At 49.8% G+C, this 23,909-nt stretch overlaps 3 protein-coding genes across 3 annotated transcripts; all 3 read right to left on the reverse strand.

The window, feature by feature from the left end:
* Positions 1-6,445: 6,445 nt before the first annotated feature.
* LOC34623558 (IAA-amino acid hydrolase ILR1-like 8) lies at positions 6,446-9,522 on the reverse strand. Its single transcript, XM_026338497.1, has 8 exons — positions 9,400-9,522; positions 9,043-9,273; positions 8,767-8,886; positions 8,415-8,599; positions 7,952-8,138; positions 7,472-7,687; positions 7,107-7,225; positions 6,446-6,644 (listed from the first exon to the last, which is right to left on the reverse strand). Exons 1-8 carry the CDS (start codon positions 9,445-9,447, stop codon positions 6,446-6,448), a joined length of 1,305 nt encoding a protein of 434 aa, XP_026194282.1. The 5' UTR covers positions 9,448-9,522.
* A 5,144-nt stretch (positions 9,523-14,666) lies between these two features.
* LOC113147554 lies at positions 14,667-17,033 on the reverse strand. Its single transcript, XM_026338495.1, has 6 exons — positions 16,541-17,033; positions 16,167-16,415; positions 15,727-15,807; positions 15,425-15,504; positions 15,044-15,243; positions 14,667-14,793 (listed from the first exon to the last, which is right to left on the reverse strand). The coding sequence occupies exons 1-6, from the start codon at positions 17,031-17,033 to the stop codon at positions 14,667-14,669; spliced, it is 1,230 nt and encodes a 409-aa protein (XP_026194280.1).
* A 921-nt stretch (positions 17,034-17,954) lies between these two features.
* Positions 17,955-19,450, reverse strand: LOC34623560 (60S ribosomal protein L10). The gene is made up of 4 exons (XM_026338498.1): positions 19,229-19,450; positions 18,843-18,939; positions 18,562-18,665; positions 17,955-18,200 (listed from the first exon to the last, which is right to left on the reverse strand). Exons 1-4 carry the CDS (start codon positions 19,448-19,450, stop codon positions 17,955-17,957), a joined length of 669 nt encoding a protein of 222 aa, XP_026194283.1.
* Between the last annotated feature and the right edge of the window lie 4,459 nt (positions 19,451-23,909).

Raw genomic sequence — 23,909 nt, forward strand, 5'->3', positions numbered from 1 at the left:
ACGCGGTTTTCTCGAGAAATCCAACGTCAAGAAACGCTAGCAATTATTGGCTTCTAAACCAGCTCGCATCGGCTCAGAGCTGACCGGTGGTGGGCCTTCAACTGCGGCTCCATCCTCTAGAGCGCCCCTCACTGCACCGTAGCCTGCACGGCATGCTTGTAGTTTCCTCTACATGCTTCTCTTCTTTGCCTTTTAGAACCCTGCTTCCAGTTTGTCCATTACGCTGTTCATTGTTCTTTGGCTAAGTGCATACGTTTGCTGCTCCGGACAACAATGACACAGTTTCCTGCAATTGACGCAGATGCGTCAGTAGGGGTAGTAAGGAGCTGCCTAGGAGCGTGGGTCTTTCGAACTTGCTTTCCTCGATTCTCGTAAAGTGGTCGCTAGCGCCACTAGACAACGTTCCAACATCTCCAGGTTCTGAATTCCGACTTCGGATTCCTTTTACGCGAATAATGCAGGTGCGCTCATGTGCCCCGAAGACCTCAAGCAGTGCATCATTTGCGGAAGGCCCCCTAGCTGGCCATTTAACCCTTGAGTCGCTGTTTAAGAATATTGGCACTATAGGCAGCACTTTGTGTAGACCCGATCGACAGCTATGCCAATGCAGTTATTCCCTTTCTTTGTGACTTTTGCGGGCCAAGCTACCACATGTCTCGATACAGGGGTCTACGGAGATATTCTAGTAGTAATGGTTTTTAAATTATCCCAAAGCTTGCTGTTAAGCTGGGCCCGTGTAAACCGATGAGTGAGGAGTGTTATATCCTTAATTTGATAAGCCCTGCAGGCAGCCAAGTTACTCTACATGATGAAACCCTACGGGAAAGCACTTTTTTTCTTTATTCGACATGTTTGAGGGAGTACTAATTTTCATCATGTTGTGGGTACAAGCGAGGTATTCTCCATCCAGCTAACGAAATTTTCCAGTTCTTTTCGGTGCCGGAGATATACCGGCATACTTTTATGGCCGACATGACCGAATCAGCGCATCCACGAACATTCATCAGCTGTGAATTAAAGGCTTTATACTAGGAGTGGAGCTACTGCGCTTGCATAAACTTCCAAGCTGATCTCTGCCCCCCACCAGGCGTTCTGCCACCTTCCGCATGCATCTCCAGAATATTTCTTCTCCTACACTGTTGCCCAAGAAAATCGAAAGACAAATCCTAGTTTGTTGTCCTACTGGAGAACAGGCCTGCCACGAGGGGATCGAAGGGGGAGACATTATGAGTTTCTCCTTGACATCCCATTATATCCATAGCCAATGGATTAAGGGAGAACATGTGCAGTCGATCCATGGAATGCGCCTAGCTGTAACGCTCCACCTACATCTTTAGGATAACACAAGTAACTCCCGTCTCAATACAAATTTAGTAGGTACAGACTCACTATTCTCCAAAAGAGCTTCCTCTAATCTCTCCCCGCGTCTCTCGATGAACACATGGGCTAGGCTACGCGTGACTGCACCCTCTGAGCACTCCGAGCGTCCAAGTATCCGGAAGGCTACACGTGAACACTTTTTACAACAGGCTAATTTTGGCTGAAATTAGTACAGAACAACTAGTATACCTACCTGTACAAATCACAGCGGAGGACTGTTACGTGCAACCATCTAAACGATAAGCTACAATCAACCGCTTCTCGAGTACCAGTTACGTTTAATTACGAACAAGGAAATACTTGACTGCTTGGCCGTTCTGTTGACACAAGGTGCAGGGTAACACCAGCTGGAAGCTACGCGCACTGTTGAGCATGTGTGCGCAAGTTACCCATAGTATGTTACACACGTCTTGAACGTCTTAATGAATGTAGCTACGCGAAAAATGGCCCATCCCCGGAGCAATAAGTGTCAGGAGAAAGCTCCTTGGCAAAAACACAGGCACCTACGAAGGACGTATTGAGGCTCGAGTTGACAGTACTTCTACCAAGGCTTAGGTGAAGTGTTACAGTTGAGGCCATTGGCCACTTCAATTGCACTACAGCTATCGACTGCTCCTCACCGACACCCTAGAGCATGCGGCCATGAGCCTTCCTGGAAAAAGCTCAGCAACGTGCCACTTATAATGACTCTCGAGCTAGGTGCCCCTGTGGGGGATGCCTTAATAGAAGGGTTGCACATGCCCGCTAAACGGGGTGCCGTCCTTTCTCTAAACGCGTTACAACCACTCATGCGATGAAACCTGCTTTGACGAGCCCAGCGCCACCAATTCAGGCCCATATCCATACTACTTGCGAGACGACAGATTTTGCTGTTAAAAGGAATGACCAAAGGAGAACTGCTAGCGAAGCCTAGCTACAGCGACGCATTAGAGCCTACACACCGCCTACCCGGAACCCATGCTACCATGCCCATCAAGACGGCATCAACCTAAAGAGTTCAGAATTTCCTAGGCTCGACCTGGATGCAAGAGTTGCCCTTGCAAGCTGGTCAAATGCGCGTTTTCTGTGCGACTACTCGAAACACTGTCGATCAGACGGAGAACAACTCCTAGTTGTTCGGGCAAACACTTCGGAGAGCCAGCAAAGCACCGGGAAACAGCACATATTGGAAACCTGTAGTTGCTCAGCTCGCCCATCTAGGAAAAATCGCATTAGGCATGCGGCCTTTCCTAAGCAGACCCAGCATGCTATCGATGTTTGATTTATGTACTACAAGACACGCGAAGAGGCAAAGATCCGTGCGAAGGCAATGCCAACTTTCAGCAGGGTTCGGGCAAGCACGTCTGCTACACTTTGCATAACCACGGAGAAGCTGAACTAAGGTTCCAAGAACGACACCCGGGACTCACTGACTGTTATAGAAGCGGCTGCAAACAATTTCCCCTCACTTATGCACAATGCAGCACCGTGGTACACAGGGTTACCCAAACACACTCCGCATTTGCTTAATATACACCGGAGTCTTCATCAAAACTATAGACAAGCTGTCACTGCAAACTGAGAGGTCGCCCGCAAACCGTTGAGACCCTATTCCTTGTGACACAGGCCAGCAGAAAGGCTCGGAATCACCCATGGTAGATTCCGGCGTGTGCAAATAGGCCCACAGAAAAGCGACTCTCGACAAAAAAACACGAACCACGCATTTCAAAGAACATTCAAGGGCCTCGGTAAAAGTAAGCTGCATCCCAAATGCATTCCCTTGCAAAGGCGTGTGCGTCAACCCAGAATACTTGAGACGCTTAGTCACTCTATAATGAACTGCGGCGCTGCCAGTTGGCTCAACAAGTATAGGCCACGGTGCCTAAAAAAGACTCGTGACACACAGGAAGATGTGCCATGGTAACAACCTTCATAGCGACACTGCAGCCAACAAAGCTCAGCTACGAATTCAGTGCAGTCACACTCCGCAGAAATACCATTCAAAAAAACTCCAAGCCCACCACAGACAACGGGGTGCTACATCGCATTTTTCGCACATAGAAGTATACTTACACTTATATGCCTTCTCTTGGGGGTGAAATAATCAAAGACGATCACTCTCCTCTCCATTTCCAGAATCATCGTTGGTGGGATGGTCCACCTCGGTTTCTTCTGTGGATTCAGCAGCAGGTACAGGTGCAGGTGCAGGTGCTGGTGCAGGTGCTGGTGCGGCGTCAGGGGAATCGGGCGCTGGCGGCGGTTTCCGGAAGATTCCAGAATAGGTAAGTGCAGCAGCCACAGCAGCAAGAAGGAGTGCGAATCCAACGACTCCAGCAATCAACTTCTGCCGTTTGCCACGTCGTGCTTCCAATCGGTTGTCAATGTACGCATTTTCGACGTCTTGAAGCAGCTGCTCTCCATCTGCGAGAGCCTCCAAAAGCATTTCCGGTGCTGCGCCAGGAGCCGTCATATCCCCAGGCACAGCCTGAGAAGCTACCCCACCATACAAACACGCGAAGCAAAGCGGCAAAACGACGGAGAGGGTCCTCATTTTCTGTACAATCGGCCACACGGACGTCTGCGATACAGCTGGTTTTCGAAGAACACAAGAAAAGGATATTAACGCTTCTTTGGCTTAAAAGCAGCTCCAATAAACAATGCTACAGTTTGAAATGGGGTGAAGAAAAACGGATCTGAACCCCTGCTGCAAGCATCGATCACGATCTTGGTGCTGCACCCGGAGGGGCGCTGCAGGATCTGCCGTGTTCTGCCGCCCCTGCTGCCACTCCCTTGCTTTTCAGGACACGCAAGAGGCTCTAACAAAATGCCTTGACGCATCTTCATTTTTTTCTCCCCTAAATAGAAAGGACATTTATATTCTTACTTGGGACCTCCGTTATCTTTAAGGTTCTAAAATTGCTTAGTGCCTCTTCCTTTTTTCCCCGCCTCTCGCTGCACACAGTGTGGGGACGTTGGGCAGCCGCGACTAGCTTCTCGCGTCACGAGCTGCTCCCGCCCCGGATCAGAGATACATGGCATTTATGATATTTCCTGCTTCGTTCGGTAGCAATGCTTTCACAAAAATAGACGAATGATGCAGCAAAATTGTGGAAACTGAAGTGCGTTAAGTTGCCGAGCAAGGACGGTTTGCCGCCAGTTGTCGCTACGAAGTGATGCGCAGGTGCCAGTCTGCAGTCTTTCCATCCCATCCCATGTTCGCCGCCTGAACGACGTATTTAGGGCACACAGAAGTGTTTTTGCTTTACTGCCATTCATGCCTCGCTGCATCACCCTCTCCTTCCTGCACCGCAGTCTTTCACACCGTCGTTTCGGCGGACCTAGCAGCTCAAAGCAGCTTTTTTATAAGCATCTAGTAAGATTAAAAGATTCAGTCAAGCAGTTACTCTGCATTTTTGTCTAGCCTAATTGCAGTTGAGCAGAGTTCCCTGCATGTAAATGGTGCATTTACCCTTGAGATTACGACATGTGGCTGTAGCAACATTAAGATACACTAATGCAGTTCCTACTGCACTTGTCATATTTAAATTTTTTAAAGCGAACTCCTTCATCTGGCCATTTGCATATCTTAGTGCTGCAGAGTAGAGTTAGTTCGATACAAGAAGATGCAGCACTGTGCACGTGCAGTAGATGCAATGTGCAACTGACTGCGAACACTCAGAGTGCATAGAAGATGTAGCCACGCACACTGCAGCTATCCCTCTCCATCATACCGGAGCACTTTGAAGAGGTGCACAGGGGGAGCTCTTCTGGAGGAACACTCAGCTGGATTGAAAGGCTCCATCTCCAATCTCTGTGGGGATGCACTCAACTCCAGACCCAACACAAACTTGCTTCGAAGCAAGCCAGTGGTTTTTAAGAGATCTGTTTTCTTCCCTTGCGCGCGCCTCAAAGTTTCAGACATTGCCGCAGAATGAGAGGTCGTACGCGCGTAGCTACACGTTATAAGCATCGGAAGAATTCGCATCCAGCTGCACACGGCATCTGAAGCACATGCACACAATGCTGCGTCTTCTGGTATCGAGCGGATATTACTCTGCAACAATAAGATGTGCTAATGGACAAACCAGCTAGCCAACCCTTTACAGTTTTTTAGACTATAACGAGTGCACTAGAAAGTGCTGAAGCGCAATGTGTTACTTTGCATTATGGTGGTATGGGTCTGAAGCTAGTGCCTCCGTACGAAGACCTTGAAAGCAGTGTCACATTTTTCACACTGCCACGTAGGTCTCATCCCGTCTTTGCTCATCTACAACGTTTTGCATTGATACTATGTGCACCTGGAGACTTCATGATAGCAAGTTAACTCGCTTGGTCGAGTAAACGTCGACTACTTGTTCATCCGTTTACAAATCATGACAACACGGCACTACCGACTCAGGAAGGCGATTCCGCATGTAGTTCGCGCATCTTTCCCCTGAGAAACTTGACGGGGAAAAGCTGCGTGCGTGCCGAAGCAGAGTCTTCCTCGGTGGAAATACAGGACTTCAACCATTGTGCTGCCCAACAGAGTACCATATTACGCTGGTGGTTCGCAAGTGCCAAAACTCTTCGCCTTACGGCTAGACACACCAGATAACAGCTGCCCGTAGAAGCAGGACATGAGCATAAATACAGGTGACAAAATAATGTGTAAAATGTTTCCGGCTCTCGTCCCTATATCTCTTTGAATGCGCAGAAAAACAAAGAACCACTTGAAATACTCACAGAACCCACACAACAAAAGTGGAAATAGGCGCCGAAGGCCTTCCTGACCACGCATGAACTGGGAGACGATTGTACCTGATTGGGAGCATTAACATCAAAGTTGCACTTTCCCAGAGACGCACATTATTCACTCCTATTTGTGCGAAGAAGCACTGTATACAAAGTCTTTACAGCAACGAATTCGAACATTAGTTTGTAGCTGGCCCTCCCAGAGGCAAATTTCTTTGCTTTTGAGACTTTAACCCGCGCTCCCAGTATGAAGTGAGTGGGGCCAAACGCCTTTAGAACCTGAGCGTGCTGCTCTTACGCATTAAGCAGAGTGAATACATCAAGCGATGAAACCGCTGGCGTCTCGGTAAACTTATAGGTCATCATAAAGTTTATCCTGGGGTTCTTCTTGCTGCTGCTGGCTTGGCTGTTGCAACAAGTGCTCAATGGCTGTTGCTGCGAATTGAGCCTCAACAGCTGCTCCGACCTCCAGTGCTTCCTCATCGATGGCAAACTCCTGGTGGTGCAGCCCAAAGGAAGTTGGCACATGGCCCTTCCGTTGCGCTCCGCTCCTATGAAGCACACAGTGGCGCACCTCGGGCTCACATCGGACCATGCGGGGGTCATGTTTGTGAACCTCTGTAATTCCGAACTCTTGAGAACCCTTACACCCCAAAGTTGCGCGGCATCCCTCTATTTTGAGCTCTCAGGGATACTTGCAATGCGCGTGAGACGCAATTCAGAAGGGAAACAGGAAAAGAGCGGTCGAGCGTACAGATAAACGCTACATGACACACGGAGGCAGAGTCAGTTCACGAAGCGCAGGTAATACGGCATACGAAGAACATGGTGAGACACAGCAGCCAACAAGCACGAGATCCCCATGCAGCACAATAGCATTCGAGGGAGCAGTAGGCAAGTGCAAAGCGCCACGTACGGAGGAGGCTCTTCCTGCAGCATAAGATCCCACATAGCCACGCTACGGATAAGGCGCACAGGGGTCAGCGAGCAACCAGCGCAAAAAGTAAACTCACCCAATACCGATGAATGCGAACACCCCAGGTACCCGATCCAAAACAAATGCAAAGTCCTCGCCACCATAGATCGGGGGCATCGTCTCTACCGGGCGACCTCCAGTGACAGCACCGACTGCCTGTTTGATGTCACAACACAGCAGAGCGCAGTGTAGCATACGGAGCTCGATCCCACACAAACAGCGACACTGGAATAAAACCCCGGCAGAAACACTTCTCCCGTGACGGTGGGGCGCAGCAGCAGCTAGCATGCATCGGAAAAGCGTCACCAGCTTGGATAACGCGGGCATCAGAATATGTACTTCCCCATTGGCTACACCATCTTGAACAGATCAGACACCCCTCCCCCCATTGTACAGACAGACTTTGTTAAGGACCCCGAGTGCGCCAGCGTGCACATGAAGCGCTGGGGTGTTGGTGAGAAGGCGGCGAACTCTCAGGCGGCAGCGGAAGGCCTCGGCCGTACGCTGCACGACCTGCCGCAAACGCAGCTTCAATTCCTGTAGCTTCTCGTTGGTAAAGGCCCTAAGGGTGCCTTTGAGGCTGCACTCCGATGGGATGATATTGAAGGCACTGCCGGCCTGAGCTCGGCATAAGAACACAGCAATAGGGGAGAAGCCTCAAAGCCAAGTGATGCAATCGCAGTTGCCTTGACGCCTTAGGCCCCCTCTCGACGGCGAAGGGCAGCCTCTGCCTGCCTGCTGCCCGGCCCAGCTGCCTCGCCCACGGGGTCTCGAATGCACATTCAACGGAGAGAGGAAGGTACGGAGGGACTAGATAAGAGGCGACAGGCGCAGGCAGGCTGATAAACACGGCAAGGTAAGGAGGAAAAGATAGCCTCGAACCTGAATTTGTGTGACAGAGATGAAGCCCGAAGACACAGCGGCGAAGTCGTTTTCTCTCGCGACTATAGCATACACGTTCTGCACAGCTGCAGTGCATGCAGCAATGGGGTCTCGCGTCTGAGCAGGCATTGCGCCGTGGCCACCGCTCCCAACGATTTCAAAGTGGAAACTGCAGAGGCGCACGCACCTGACCCCCGGAAACTCCAAGGTCAAGGTCGCAGGTCAAACATGCCAAACCGAATGCAGGCGCATGCAGTGGGGGCAGGAGAGAAGCAGTGGACAGCAGCAACTAGTTCACGCAGCGAGGCAGGCATACAACATGGGCACCAGCACCTTAAAGCGGTCACAATGACTGGCTCCGACGCACAGCCAAAAAGCAGCAAAAGATCAGAAGAAAGTGGACAGAGACGCCCCTAAATCAGCAACACAGTGTCCGATACGTCGGAACCCAAATATCCTGCACCTCGCAGTCGCAGCCATAAGGGGTCCTTCTCTGGATGCAATTACGCCAGTCGGGAGCTCCGGGAAGACATGCATGCCCATGGCCATGAGAGGTGACGGTAGCATATCCAAAAGGCCCTCTTCCAGCATCATTTGCGCCCCTTGTCCGCCCTCTTCTGCAGGCTGAAACACCAGCTTCACTGTCCCCTACACGGAAGCACACAACTCCACAGGCTTCACCTGGTGACTGGGGTGGACAGGCATCAAGGCCGCTACAAGGAGTGCATGTGTGTATCTTTGTATGTGTAAGAGCGTGCGTGCGTGGTTCTATCCAGATATGAACAAGGAAAGCAGCCGCAACATCGGCGGCAGACCTTGAGAGAAGCTTCGTTCTTTTTCAGGATGGCAGCGGCCATTAGGAGCATCGTTGTATGTGCATCGTGGCCGCATGCATGCATCTTCCCATCTAATTCGGACTTGAAAGCAACAGCGGCCTGAAGCACCAATAGCAGCTGTCGAAGGTGTGAAAATACACCGGCCACCGGCAGTCATATGGCAGTATCCCAGGCTCAGCAAAGCACTCTGCAGTACTACTAAAAGCATACATATACATACTGTATATTCAGGAGCAGCAGCATACGTAGCAGTACCTGTTCATGGATAGGAAGCGCGTCCATGTCTGCTCGCAGCAAAACACATGGGCTCTTGCCAGTTCCAATCTCCGCAACCACCCCTGTGCCCGGGATGCCTGCTGCCTGCTGCTGCATTTGATGCAACTCTTCTGTATCTCCTTTCTCAGTTGATGCCTCCAAGAGCGACTCGTCCACCAGAGAAGCGCGGCGGTCTCGGCCCCAGCCCGCTGAGTGCTTTATGCCCAGATCCTGCAGCAAAAGCACCGCCTCAGACGCAAAAACAAGAGCGCGTGGATCAGCAGCCGCGTTGCTGCTTCAGTGACCAACTAAAAGGCCGCTTCTGCTACTCGGGATGTACTTTGGAAGAAACCTTACTGTGAGCACTCTCTGCACCAACGCAGAGGTACGGTGTTCTTCATACATTAGTTCCGGAAACCTGTGAAGCTGCCGCCGTATCTCTACACCCCACTGCTGCAACGCAGCGGCTTGCTGTCGCAGGCAGCTGGGATCTAAGGGGATTTCGCATGGCGGCAGGTCCGGGGGGCTGATAACGGGTGCTGGCGGCGGTGTCCCTGTTGATGCAGCTGCTCCGCATACGGTAGCTGTTGCCAAGGTGTACAGGCACACAATAGTAGAAGGATGTGCCAGAAGCGGCATCGTCTCTCGGCTCAGGTCTTGCTGTATTATTGTGACTTGCAATTATATCTATGGTGCTGGTACCGTTCCTGCCACGGTGTACAACACGCTACGGTCCTCCAATTTGGAGCTGCTCATGTGGCATGGTCTGGTTATGTCGCTACGGTGCCGACTCAAAGCTCAGAAAGAAACCTTCTGCTGCTTTCTCACAAAAAGCGCAAACAGGCCTCATTCCCGTGTGCACACACAACAAGTGAGCAGCAACAAACTTCACGTACTGCGCTTGCAGCCCTAGCAAACACAGCAGCAGAGGCCGCCACAGTGACAGGAAAAAAGGTCCAACAGTCAGCATGTAGGTTTGCGCCTGGTTAGAACTACTTGTTATCGAATGTTAGAAATAAGCGGGGCGTGCGGCTATTGGCACACCCCCTGGCTTTTAACCCTTGGCCGCCAGCAGCGTTGCAACAGCGTCAGCACGGAGAAGCCGCAGTAACCCTATGATCACAGCGATACAAGTATTCCTGTAAGGAATATCGTTGTTCTTTGTGAACTTTCTTGTGGATCTTTGTTAATTACTACTTTTCATGTGGGACTGAACGCCACACTTGCGACAGCGGTAGAAGCCGGAGGCCACGAGGCGCATGGGCTGCGGTTCTTGTAGTTATTACCCCTTCAGTGGTACCTAGTTGTCCTTTTCAGTACTTAGCACGCATCAAAGCAGTTCACCTAAGAGAGTAGGAGCAGCAGCAATAGTAGAAGCAGCTGCTGCATCTTCAAGGAACTGGCGCTTCCATGGATATTATGAGCCAGGGATGCTCCGTTCTCGAGGGTAAAGTTGCTGTAGCCATGAAACCGGACATCGCTGCTAACAGCTCTGTCAGCAGCAGCCCGCAGCTGAGACCGGAGGGCAGCAGCACCAGCCCCTCCTGTCCCTCAGAGTCACTACCTTCAAAGGCACCCCCCTCAGCACATACAGGATCATCGGGGAGACGCTGGAAACACCTGCTCCGCGTAGTGGGTAAGGGGGGACAGAGCAGTGCGCAGCAGCAGCAGCAGCACGGCGATGGCTTGGCTTCGGCGATTGCATGTAGTGCAGCCGAACTGAAGCAGCGGCTTCTGCGACATCAGAGAAAGGGTGACAACGCCCCTGAAGCTGGGAGGAGAGTATTAGGAGCAGTTTCAGAGGAACTTAGACAGGATGAGATTAATGTTGATCCCGTTCGTGCCTCATTACCGGCAGGATCAGCCTTGGCTAAAAGGAGCAACCCTGAGGAAGGTCTTCTTTGTGCACGCAGCGTACGGTTTGGCCCTGCAGAGGTCAGAGAGTTTTCTCCTTATGGGAGCTTGATTAGTCCAAGAAGAGCAGATACAGACCTGGGCTGGGTAGGCGGTGGCGTAGGAAGAGAGTCATCCCTAGAAGACCCCTTGGAGGCCCCCGGGAGCGACCTTTGCCTCGGCTTTGCTTCTGGGGAGCTTTCGCACCCCCACAGGGGTCTTTTCTCTTCGTCTGCAGAAGAAGACGTTGATGGAGTTCCACGATTCTTACGAAGGGATGTTGCTGCTGCACTGGCTGCAACAGCAGCAACGGACGGAGGAGAAGCGACTGCCGGGAACGGCGGTGTCACCGCACTTCCCGCTGGCCTGACTTTGGACCAGGCTATCACTTTCGGCCACGGCAAATTTGCTTCACGTTCCCTCTCGAGCCCCAGGAACAGTGGAAGCGGCGCTCAGGCGATGCAAGACTTTTTAAAAGCCACCGACAGCGACCCGGGGGCTGCAAAGGCAGCAGAAGAAGTTGTCACGGGATGGTGTGCGTGAGACTTCACGTGCATGTCGAACACAGGCACTTACTACGCACACCAACATGGCCTAATCATATGCATGGTAGCTGCATACAACGCGAAGCCCAGTAAAAACGAAGAGCCATACCGTAATATGGATGCAGGCACGCGTCCACGTTAGAAGAGTGCGACCACAGCGGCAGAGCAGCCATTGAGTTGCTGACCGCCCAACACACCCGCGTTTGTTGACTGTTTAACAAATTGTATTGTGTATTCAGGCATGGCTGCACGTACTCATGCCGTCTCACATGGCTTGACCTGTGCTTGAAGCCACTGTAGGATCCATGCGCACGCGTGCAGACGCCATGTTCCCTGCATGTGTGGGGGCCTCCGGGTGTATCTGTATCTTCATGAATGCAAATTAAGCGCTAGGCCAGAGCCTGGAATTGAATTGGTACTTTGATATTTCTCCAGGGGGCTGTGAGTAGGCATACATACGCATCCGTGCGAATGTCACTCACTTCCTTGGTGCTCTCTGTAACGCTTCATCGGACGTCTTCATAGGACCACACTTGACACACAAGTTCATGGAAAGTTACTGATTGATTATCCACAAGAGCTTCTTCCTTTAAGTGCACTCGGTCCTCTTGATTCTGGCATGAGGAGAGAGAAGCAGCTAAGGTGTGCGTATTGGGAGCCACGAGCCACTCAAAATATTCGTAGCTAGTAGCACATGGCATCCAGCCCACATGCATACGGCATTACGTCTTCTGGTAGCGAGTCATTGCTGCTCTGAAATAACGGAGAATCAAAGCAAATGGTTGATTCTTCACTAATTCCTGATAGAATAAAGGTAGTGTAGTGGGAGCGCCCAGGTGTAACTTAGCCTTATACGCATGCGAATACATGCAAGCATACATCCCGACGCGCCGTTGGACAAAGTGTGTATAGATAAATTTATTTGTATTTGCACATGCGGCCTTGAACGTCCGGAAAAGCATGTGTCGCCCCACACAAGCCGTGACGTTTAGGAGTCCATCCCTTGACCGCTATTTCTGCTGCTTGCATGTAGCGTATCTCGGATGTGTATGCAACAATGAGGTGCGCTTATGCGAATATCGTAGCATGAGAATGAGGTTGGAGCTCAGTCCGTTGGCCTGTGTTCAAGCAGGTTAAATAATCAGCTGTGATGCCATTTCGGTCAGGTCTATCCCCTGCAAGATCAGCAGTACACGGCTTCAAGTCCATTCTAATTTGTTCCTTTTGTACTATGCTTTTTCTGGTGCTCCACAGGACTTTGATCTAGGATCTCGCGCAGTATGTGCTGAAATGGTTGCAAGCATGTGTTTTCAGCCAGTAGACTTTGGCAAGCATAGAGCGTTTCTTACTTCACATTCAAAAGTAAAGTCCTTCACCTCTAGCGGCGGTAATAGCTCCATCTTTAACAATATGGTACATCAAGTGCTTAGTTTGCTTGTGTGCACTAAGATAATCTTCAGCCGGAATTTGCGATGCCTGGCGTTCAATGCTGGCAATTTTGATGCACAAATAACGAGCATGTTGCCGCACGAGAACAAAGATAGCAACAAGCACCCGCGTTAGCAGAAAGAAACTAAGACTGACACACTAAGGAACACGCCTGAAGGCGCCCATTTCAGAAGAACAAACTGATAGAGCTGTAGAACACCAGGCAAACAGGAAAAGCCGCCAAGGAGAGGCAAAAGCATCATGAGAGGAGCCACAAACGGATGGCGTTGTTGAGGGGCAGAAAGGATGGAAATGCGCATTATCTCAAAGTACAATCCGAGTTGCTCGAAGTATTACAGAAAGGTGGCTGACTTGACTGTACGGTGCTTCGTAAGCTCAACGAGAAGACAGGAACGTGCACCTCGGTTTTCCCTCGCAAGCGGCGGCGTCGTGTAAAGCCCTGGCAGGTACACTTGATATAGCGGTATGAACCTAAAAGGACATATGCAGGGCAACTGAACATATGTTACCATGTTGGAAGGCCACATCACACTTCACGCACTCTTGCGGGGCCCCTAATCAGACGCATTAATACGTGCGTATGCATATACACGCAATTACATATATTGCATACCTACATAGAAATCGAGGCTGTCTTTCGGCTCTATTTTATTAGCTCACCGATCAACAAAGCTGTTGACCTCATCGGCATCCAAACCAGACCCTGTCCGCCGCTTTGTGTCTCTGCACCAGCGAGAAGAGAATGATAACGAGACTCGGACGAAATCATGTTCGCCACCCACGTTCCCTTGTATGATGCCAGCCTCTGCTCTACCAACTTTGAAGCCAAGACAGAGTTTTAAAGCATTTACTTCACCATCGAAGAACTGATGCTCGCCTACTCTTCCTGTTGCCTTCGCCACTTGTATACCCAATTGGGAGTTTCAACCTGAGGAGCAACACAGTGACTGCAAAGAAGATAAAACAGCTAAAGATGAACCTACCCATGTGAACTTAAGGCAAGAGATGCATCATATGTCGATTCTCTGAAGCGATTATTCACTTTTCCATCGTGTACTGTTACTTCCATCAATTAGCTCTCCGTCCCGTACTTCCTACTAAATATACTTTTGCTACCGCTGCTTTTGTCAATCAGTTGTTCACCTTCAGGATCAGCCAGAGGTCAATATAGACATAGAGCTCCTCGTACTTTTTCAGTGCTCTGCATCCGCAACACCACAATCCTTCAATCCTTAGCGCGCATGCTCTACATGGAAATTAAAAGTACAAGGCGGAGGGATGTCCGGAGAGAGGCAGAGGTGGCACTCAGTTCAGGTACGGCAGTGTTAATATAGTGGCAACAATAAGGATGCGAGTACCACCAAACTAACTCATTGACTGCGTGCATTTCTGCAGCCTCCTGTTTGGAAAGGTTCCAGTTCATGCGGTCTGCTGGCTCGACGTGGCGAAACCCTAAAGCCGCACATCACGGAACAGCCCATTCACACAGCCTACTAGCAAGCCGCAAATGCGCGCTAGCAAAAACCGCAGCATTTTTATATAGCTGTATCTCGGTGGATGCACTAATCCAGAGTCTGCTTGTAATACATTCTGGAGATAATAAAGAGGCAGCGCATGCACGTGCACCGAACGGTCCTTGGGTCTTCTTTAAAGTATGGTATCGGCAAGTGTTCCCAACGCTGCGATCACGCTCATCCACCTGCAACCAAAGCAGGGGTGCTTGAAGCACCGGGAAGACTAACCAAGCATCCATCCTTCCAAAATGAAGACTTCGATACCGCTGGCATCAAGGATGATTCCTTTAGTATCTCGATCCCCTGCTCCTCCCCTTTTGCTCTTATCATATCTCGGCAGGTTTACCGCTCTGTAAAAACATTTGCTTTCTAGCCACAGACCCTATGACCTATCTCCTAAGGTGACACCAAGATGCCCGCAGCGCAGCCGTGGCCACACGGTACAAAGCAAACTGCTTCAGGGTAGTAAAATGCCAAATGGCGAACTTTGTAGGTCACTCCAAGAACCCATTTCTGTAAAGCTAGGCAATGGTAGCAATCCCAGTACGCTAAGCCAGCACAAACTGCTCAAAGAATAGGGATTTGCTCCACCTTGCTTACGTTTCTCCACGCTTAATGCGCTGCAAGACACTGAGACAAAGGGGCAAATCGTGAGTGCCTGGGGGTCCCCTACGGGGGAGGATCCTTGGGCGAGGACTCGAGAAATCGTTAAAGGTAATAGGAGGAAGCAGCATGGTTGGCAAGTAGAAGTCGTCCATTGAGGCGGCCTCAGCTTTGATGTTCAATACCTTCAGCCCCGCCTGCAAGTACACAATCCTAGAAGCGAATCCAAGTACACTCAAACCGTGGAATATAGGCAAGGAAGGTAAAAGGGGTAAGACACAAACAACGAGATGGAACCAGCAGTCCTTGTGAATTCTAATATGCTTGGTACTGCTATTGCTCTACTTTGAGCGGCAAAGGCATAGTTAGACGCCCCACAATAAGAGCCGCGCATAGAGTCGTCTTGCCGCATCCCTGAGGCCCCGAAATGCCCAGGATAAGCGGAGAGAAACGTTTTCCTGCGATCCAGCAACGCCCGATCGGGAACAGCAAGCAGGGTATAAAATGGCTTTTGGGTTGATTAGGGTGTACAAAAGGCAGACAGCTTTGAAGGGGACGGCCCTAGAGACACGAACGCCTGGGTTCCTAGCATCGTTAATGTATAGGAAAAGCTTTGAAGTGCTCTATGTTGGTATACCCAGACTTCAGCAAAACGCTCCGCTGTGTCGCACGCACAGTGCGCATCGTACCCGACTGGGAAAGCGCTTTGCGTTCAGCAAGTTCCAAAGCAATCCAGTGGGTCAAGGGCCAGTCCACGTTGGCTGACCAGACACCACAAACATTTTGTTGGGGCGTTGCGAAATTTCTTAGACGTAAAACCAGAACACCAGCACCAACAACAATAAATCTATCCCCTGGCCACAACTTCGTACGCCGGAAATATACAACCCCAAAACATCAATTCCTGAGAGCACGAGCTAGATCAAAAGTAGAGCTGGCAGTCATATGTCTGTACACTTGCTACCTATCAACTGTTGGTTGTTCTGAATGCGTCTAAGATATAAAACTGTTGGCACACGTCTCGAAACACTGCATTAGGAAGTGGCCTTGGCACTTTGAGACTAGGGCGTGCGCATATGCTTTGGGATTTGGGGCTTGCCCCTTGTGGATTAAGATATACCAGCTGCAACAGCTGCAGTGCCAGTAGCGTGCGGAAATGCCTCTCGGGCCTGTGTGCAGCCTGCGGTTACGACTGTGCGCCCCTCGTCTTCCCCATCGCCAATCAGCCTCTCCAGAATCCCTAGTCTGCAATACAAAACCATAGGCAATGAGTCGCATGCTAATACACTAAATAATTTAGGCAGTGCTTGCGTTGGAACTGTGTATACTAAGCGGTCCACTCCACTGCAAGGAGCATAGGAAGCCTGTTCTAGCACCCCCAACAAGAAAAACCGTCAAGAGTGTCTTGTTAATCATCGACAAGCTTTAAAAATAGCCGGTAAGAGAGGGGAAATTTGCATTAATGTCTGCTTTCGTCTCGATTTCTCCGTATGCTCCTTCCTGGTGATTCCTCTTGAAGAGGACCCACTTGCTTCTCATTGTCCCATGTGCTGGCTGCTGCGTTGAGAGCGAAGGCCTTAGCAGGAAAGAGCTTGGTAGGATTAGGGATGCGGGCTTGGGGTATATATTCAGGATAGAATGTGCCGCAGAGGCCTATCTCTCGATAGCTGGTCCTCAGCACAGGTTCTCTAGAGCCCACGGCGTGAGCCCTTTCTTTACTCAAACCTAAGCCGTTTTTTATAGGCCGCTTACAAAAATACAAGCAAACTGCGAGAATGAAACAAGATAGATTTGCAACGACAACCCATAATACAATGTTAGCAAGCGTTGACTCGGCACGGCTGCAGATGAGAGGCCATGTGTCGGAGCCCTGGGAGATTAATAAAAGTCGCACCTTTGCCCGCATATGGAGAAGCTTTAAGACTTTTTGTAGGGATAACACGGGAAAGCAGGCAAGACTTCCCCAGCAAGTGCATTTATTTACCATTCAGTCTAGATCTGCACAGGCTTTTGGCGTGTCGTGACCCCTGCGTACCGACTCTGGACCTTTCTCTGGTACTTCTACAGGTCTATTCGAAATGGGTGCTCTGAATTACTATACAAACGTGGGATGCCCATTTCTTAAACCTATTAACGGCGATGACACACAAGCTGCTCCCTAACTCCTCGCAAGCCCAACACGGCGGAGCAGCCGCTTAAACACGGTTGCGGCTGAGCTCTGGGAGAGAAGAACGCAAGTGTAGCGATGTCAGGTCTCTGCAGATTTTCATTTAGCTGCTCCTACGTAGACACTTGCGCTCGCATCTGCGCGGCCAACGCTTCCTCCAGGGTGCAATTTCCACGCCAGAAGAGCAGCTCGCGGCTGTGGAGAAGGCGCTGAGCACAGCTCGACCACCACAACGTTACCCTTCAGCATTACCCTTATTTGCTCATTGTGGAGCAAGATTTGCACCTGAAATTGACGCGGGGCTACATGTGTCTGCCTATCATACGCCCCCTCACCTCCCCGTTTGTCGTCGACTGCGGGAATCTGCTTTTTCGTTGTTTCACTTGCGCCCAGCCTCCTGAAGATGCCCTTACGTGATACACCGTTAGCCGAGGTCACACAGGGGCTTATCTGTCCCTAAGCATCTATCTTTATGTTGGGACAGGCAACAATTCATACGTTACAAGTACTGACCCCGTGTGTTGACCATAGTTCAACATATAGGACCACTCAACGGGCACCTTTTAAGCATGTTCTCTAGTAAAATAAGCGCTCGAGACCCCCAAGTTTCCGCTCTAAGCATGAACTTGACGAAACACACATCTCTGCTGTAAGGATCAATCTGCAACAGCAAACAAGGCGGTAGTCGATATCGTAGTTGTTAGCCGCCTTTCTATACACCATCTTTGTTGCTTGCCATGCTTAGTTTTCGACGGGCAGTTGAATATTCTTAGCGAGGGGGAAGGTTTTCGAGAGAGGTCCCTTCTTGGCCAGCCACTTCGTGGTTACGCCGTCCGAGACAATGCGGCCCTGTGCCTGCCACTTCTTGTATTCTTCGCGAGTAAATGGCGTGAAGCCCCACTTGCAAGAGTTGAAGACTTTATTGCGGCCGGGAAACTTGAATGCCGCGCGACGCAGAGCAACAGCCGCCACGCTTGCACTGGCATCCTGAAGCACCATCAACACGAAGATGAAAGATCGCAGCAACTGACCCCTTTCGCTGTTTCTTAACCCCTTTACTTTACATTTAGGAACAAATAAAGAGAAAAGTGCTGAATGTGATACAGGATCATCCAAAGCTTTGGTATAGGCCACTGTCCGCTGGAGGCCCCCACGCCCAAACCCGCTCAATGCTACATATTTGGTCTAAGTAAAAGCTGCAAGAAGGCTCCGCAAGCAGTACAGATACAGGAAGACACGCTGCACATAGCTAGCCAGAAACAGAGACCAACAGATATACTCTGTCCACAGGCAGTAAGCCAACAAGTCGCGAAGCACGCGGCAACGACTGAGGGAGTATCTTCCTTACCTTAGTTCTGATGGACATGAGAATTTGCCCGATTTTCACGCGTGCGACCAAACCCATCGGCTTGCCGAAAGCCCCACGCATACCAGTCTGGAGCCTATCAGCGCCTAAGAAGATAGAGCAGCAGGCAAAACCAGTGCATAAAGCGACAAATCGCTATAAATTTCAAGAATCTAGTTAATTCGCGGCCACCGCTCTACGTCCGTGTGGCAGGGGCAGTACGAGGAAAGCAACACAGTAGCTGTTCATGCGATTTCTTGCGACTATACGGAAATACTGCATACCAGCGCAAGAAAGCATTTTATTGATACGCAGAACGTGGAAAGGATGCACTCGCATCCGCAGGTGGAAGTTCTCCTTTCCACAATGCTTGATCATATACTGAAAAGACAGAGCATACGGGCGCAGCATAGGAATCCACTGGGTATCATCACAAACAGCACTCATATGCACGGGGAATTCGAAACATTGACTAAAAGCCCAGTCTTCTTCAAATGCGAACTGACGGAGCGCAGAGCTTTCCATAACTGTTTGCATTGAAGTTACGCAGGAATGATACTGAGTTCTGGCAAATGTCCTTTCTATGATTTATCTCAACCAGAATCGGATGTAAGCGCCAGTTAGAAAAATCTCTAAGTGGGTTAGACTGAGTTCACGGTTTGGGGCATACCTTGTTCGCGCATACGCGGGCAGCCTCAAGCGCCTCGGAAGATATTTGCTCCAATTCGTCCGAGACGAGATGCACTACAGCTGGAAATTCATCAACGTCAGCTTTCTTCTTCCCGACATCGTAAATACGCAGCTTGGCGTCAGGCACACCCCTGCAAAAACGAGATTTGGGGTAGGGCTTATTCTTGCAGTAGCGGTAGCAACGAGCCGGACGGCGCCCCATTTTTCTGGAAGGTAAGTAGGAACAATAAGAGACAATCAGAAATTAACCGAAAAGTGGGAGAAAATGGACAGTTCCAGAAAGAGGGGCTGTTAGGCGTGTGGGGAGTGAACGCGCAGAGAATCAGAAGGAGATAATGCAGCAGCCCACGGCTAAACCAGCTGCCGCATTTTTCGTTTTCCGAATTTCTGCTCGTAGCAGACACAAGTGTCCCACCCATTGCCGCTAGCATCCCTCCCCATCTCTTCAAGCCGCAATGCTGTAGCTTCAGGCGCTGCAGCCCCTGTCGGTACTTTCCGGTGTGGGGCCTGCTTCCCCTTCTCTATGCTGTTGGCAACAAGTTTGTGTTCCTTAACGTAAATTAGAGCAGCATTCCGTTCCATTTGAAGCATATTTTGTTGAATACAGATTTACGCTCCTTAAGGCAGCTTCTTACTCTTTCCAAACCATTTTTGCTTCACCTTGTGCCTCGAGTAGCCTGTGTAGTGAACAACGCTCCAATATGATTTACCACTGTACCAGCATCCAAAAAGTGCACATTTAGTTGCGGCTTGACCGATTGGCTTGCGTGTGTGTATATCATGTCCAATGCAGGACAAAATATTGCTTCTGCACTAGGAGATCGAATAACTCTAACAGGCTCAACCCAGTGTGGCTTTTAGGGCACAACGAGCATCTACGCCCATTCCCTTTCACAACTCACATTTACTCAGGAAATGATAGGGTATTGTATACTTGACAGCTCTATTCTTGTTATAAAGGACTCTTTGAACCAGCGCGCCGATGTGCTTAAGGCAATGTATTACCTAGGGTTTGGCGGGGCCAAGGCAGACCTAGGCGCCCTCCGGAACGGGTTGTATTTAGCTGAGATTTGGTTGAGATCTGAATAATTGGTTGCTTTTTCGTACAGCATTTTTTGCATCGAACTGTTAGGTTGTTACAAACAGACGAAGTTTTCCGTGAATATGCATAAAATGCCATGTGGAACCACCCATGAATCCTAGGAGTGTTTAGAGGGTACAGCTACGGTCGTCATAACTGTCCCTCTCCCGATGTCTCATATTGGCAAACTACCTCCCAGATTGTATCCCTCAACACTGTAATCCGCATTTGATTTCACGTTTGCTTTCTTGCAATGCTTCATTCACCACATGACAGGCACAAAATGTCTTTTCAAAACTCCCAGTCGCAGAATCCAGTATACGTCTATGCCTTACGTACTACTTGATGCCTTATTCATTCAGTAGCAAGTCCATCAGGATCTTTATGAGCCTTCTTAGGAGGGCTGAATGGCTGTGTACATGGGCAATGCCAAGACTTCAGCCGAAACGTTCAAAAGCACCTACAGCAGCTGAGCCTGGCGCGTCAGCTGTTTCCAGACATGACGTGCAATGTGAAAAACACAACGGTTTATTTCCATGGCAACAGAGTGATCGTGGGATTCCGTGTTTGGGTTTCATGATTTAATCCAAATCTGTTCAAAATTGAAGCACTTCAGGCGTGGCCGTCTATTTTTTGCCATCACGTAGAGCTGAAAGAGTTGCTTCTGACTTTCATAATTGCTTTAATTTCTAAGCTTTCTCGGCTTGCTCCTGCTTTAACTGACCTACAAGAGAGAAACGCATTCGCAACCTGGGCAGACAAGGCGGATAGCCCAGCAAGGATGCTAATCAGCCATTATGCAACTACTTCTCTGTTGCCCGACAGTGGAAACCAATTCGTCCTAGCAGCCTGCGCATTTGACGTAGCTGTAGGTATCATTCTCTTGTAACAAGCTTCACACTTTCCAAACCGCCAGTTCGTTGGTTTTTACACTCGCCGCCACTTTGCAATACTGTTTAGATCACTCTTGACGTTTACAGGAATGCTATAAACGGTTTCCGAAACCCTGCAATCACTAGATCTCGGTACCCTCAGCGCCGCCCGCAGTACAACTTCACAGTCAAGTATATCAAGCGCATCCCCAATCTGGTCATCCACACGCTGTGACGATCACCCAGCGCTTTACTACATACAGTACAATTACTCTTGTCCGTAACGATTTACAGTTTCCTTCAACAATACATAAGTTTATGCCTTCGACATCCATGCGTCTGCTACCATTGCAAAAGTTTAGGACGGCAAGAGAATAAAGCACTGTGATCTTGACGGTGGGCTGCTGTGCGTTGAAACAGAGCGGGAGTTTGTCTTGTGTGCATTCCAGGTGTGCTGCAGAGCGCCGGTTTGCACACAGGACATAAGTATGGTATTGCGGGCTATGGCTGGACTCGCACCACTCTGGGAAATGTCTTAAGGTCTTCCTGGTGGCCTTAGATGTATCTTGCGTCAGACCAGTACGCACTGTCGTGCCCAGATGGTCAGCGGCTGAACCCGCGGCACTTCCCAAACCCTGCTACTCGCTAAACCGGCCGATTCCTTAAAAACTCGGACTGATCTGAGTGTAAACACTTTTGTTGAACTGCCGAAAGTCAAAGGTCAGAATAGCACTTACATCTTTTTCAAAAGACTTAGCAAAAACGCTGCTTTCATCATATGCTCCAGCATGGTCAAGGCTCAGGAAGTAGTCCAATTATGCATAGTGCATATCTGTGGGCTTGGCGGGCGGTTTCCTCAAAAGTATCATTATAGAAAGTGATCCAGAGTTCGTTAGTGCGTTCTGCCATGCCTTAATGCCCTCGCTACACACCGGCCAAAAGATGACCACTGTGAATACCTCCGATGCAGATGGGTACAGAAAATGCAATCGTTGCATTCCTCTGCAGTTTGTGTGGCCCTATGCTCACATGATCCGAGTTGTTGGCTTAGTGCCCTTTGTGCTAAGCGGATTTACGATGCAACAGCTCGCCGTTACTATACCGCATTTCTGGTCTACAGTGAAAAGCCGCTTTTCGATATGTGCCTAGACCTCGTGATGAGGGGTCAGCAGCCCTCCATAGCAGTGGGCACAGTCAGCGAACAGATGGCCAGTGTGTGAGAATGCGTGCGCAATGCTCAAGACAGACAAGTACATAGTTATGCTGATCGGCGCCCCTGCTTATTGCGAGGCTGAAGATTTGATTCTGGTGGTTAGCAAGGCCGTAGGAGGTGCATTAGACGGTGACCAGATGAAGAGGCTTGTGTGTTCGGTGGCTATGATATTTTGCGAGTTTCGGCCAAATCGATGTTCTCGCTTATTCTATCGATCTCGTAAAAGTTGAAGGCACCGCGGAGGAGTCATTATTGACGTCAGAAAGAAGCTTGGAAAACTTTTAAGTAATTTGCGGACGTTGCTTCGTGGGTAACTGTCTGGTGAGGAGGTAGGAGATTCACAGGGAAGTGTTGGATCATCGGTCCTTTGACAGCAGAGGATAGAGTCGAAGGGAGCTTTTAGATGAAAGTTTTGAGTGGCGCCACCCTTTATGGTAGACGATGGACTAGGCTCGAGGTTTACTGTTTACACGATAATCCGCCACTCTGGTCGGTCAGCGATGCTACACACAACACTATCCTTCGCTTCTTGGTAATTACTCTCGTCCAACGGAAATTCTGTCTTAGATAGATGGCTTTGTCTATGATTAACGCTTGAAGCGTCGCCGGTATTAATGGTGAGGTCTGCTCTACGCTCAGAGTCATGCGCAGTCATTAGCAGTCAAATTTGCTCTACATTCTTTCGCGTGTCTCTATCCTGGTCTGAAAATCAAATATGCTGAATGCGCCCGCTGAAATGCCATGCGGCTATTGTTGTATGGGGCATTGAGGCGCTGGTAAAATTGCGTGTATTTTATTCTATCTACATATTTTACTCGTCTGTTTCCTTGTTGCGCGGGACTCATACATTCCAGCACTCTAACAAAAGTGGGAAAATAGCGCCGCCTCGATCGATTTGGTTGGTCTCTCGTTCGTTGTTGTAAAGCGTGCGTCTTTCTTTCCCTCAAGCTCTCTCCACCGGCTTGTTTTCACCCTATGTTTCCCATTCGCAGAGTTTTTCGCGTTTCTGCCTGCGTGGGGAGTGGCGTTGGAGGGGGCTCTGCAGGCAGTTAGTCTCCACTTAGAGGGTTCAAGGGTGTGCGAACTTCAAGGGGAATGATGTAGCGGCTGAAGGTACACATGAACTATTTAAGGTACGTTAGCTATATTTGAGACAGAATTAGGTCTGAACTGACCATTTGACTTGCCCTACGTGCATCTTGATGTGAATGTTCGGAACGCTTGGGGCATGCATCAACTCACGCCCTAATTCAAATTCTTTCACTTTAGTGGAAACCTAAGATACGCATGTACGCCAAGGCAATCCTCTTTTAAACGGTACTCAAGTATTTTGTGTGAAGTTTGCATTGAGTCTGGAGCAAATTGAGTTCAAACGAAGGCCTTACACAAACCCGCATATCTTAGAAAGAGCTCCCTCTTTGTCTGCCCCAGCTCACCGGGGTTCGGACGCAAGGGATAGAGAGAGCTAGTGAGCGCGTCGCCGGACTGTTCAAGC

Source organism: Cyclospora cayetanensis, unplaced genomic scaffold (genome assembly GCF_002999335.1).
Source record: "Cyclospora cayetanensis isolate NF1_C8 unplaced genomic scaffold, CcayRef3 CcayRef3_contig_269, whole genome shotgun sequence".
In the NCBI taxonomy this organism is placed as follows: Eukaryota; Apicomplexa; class Conoidasida; order Eucoccidiorida; family Eimeriidae; genus Cyclospora; species Cyclospora cayetanensis.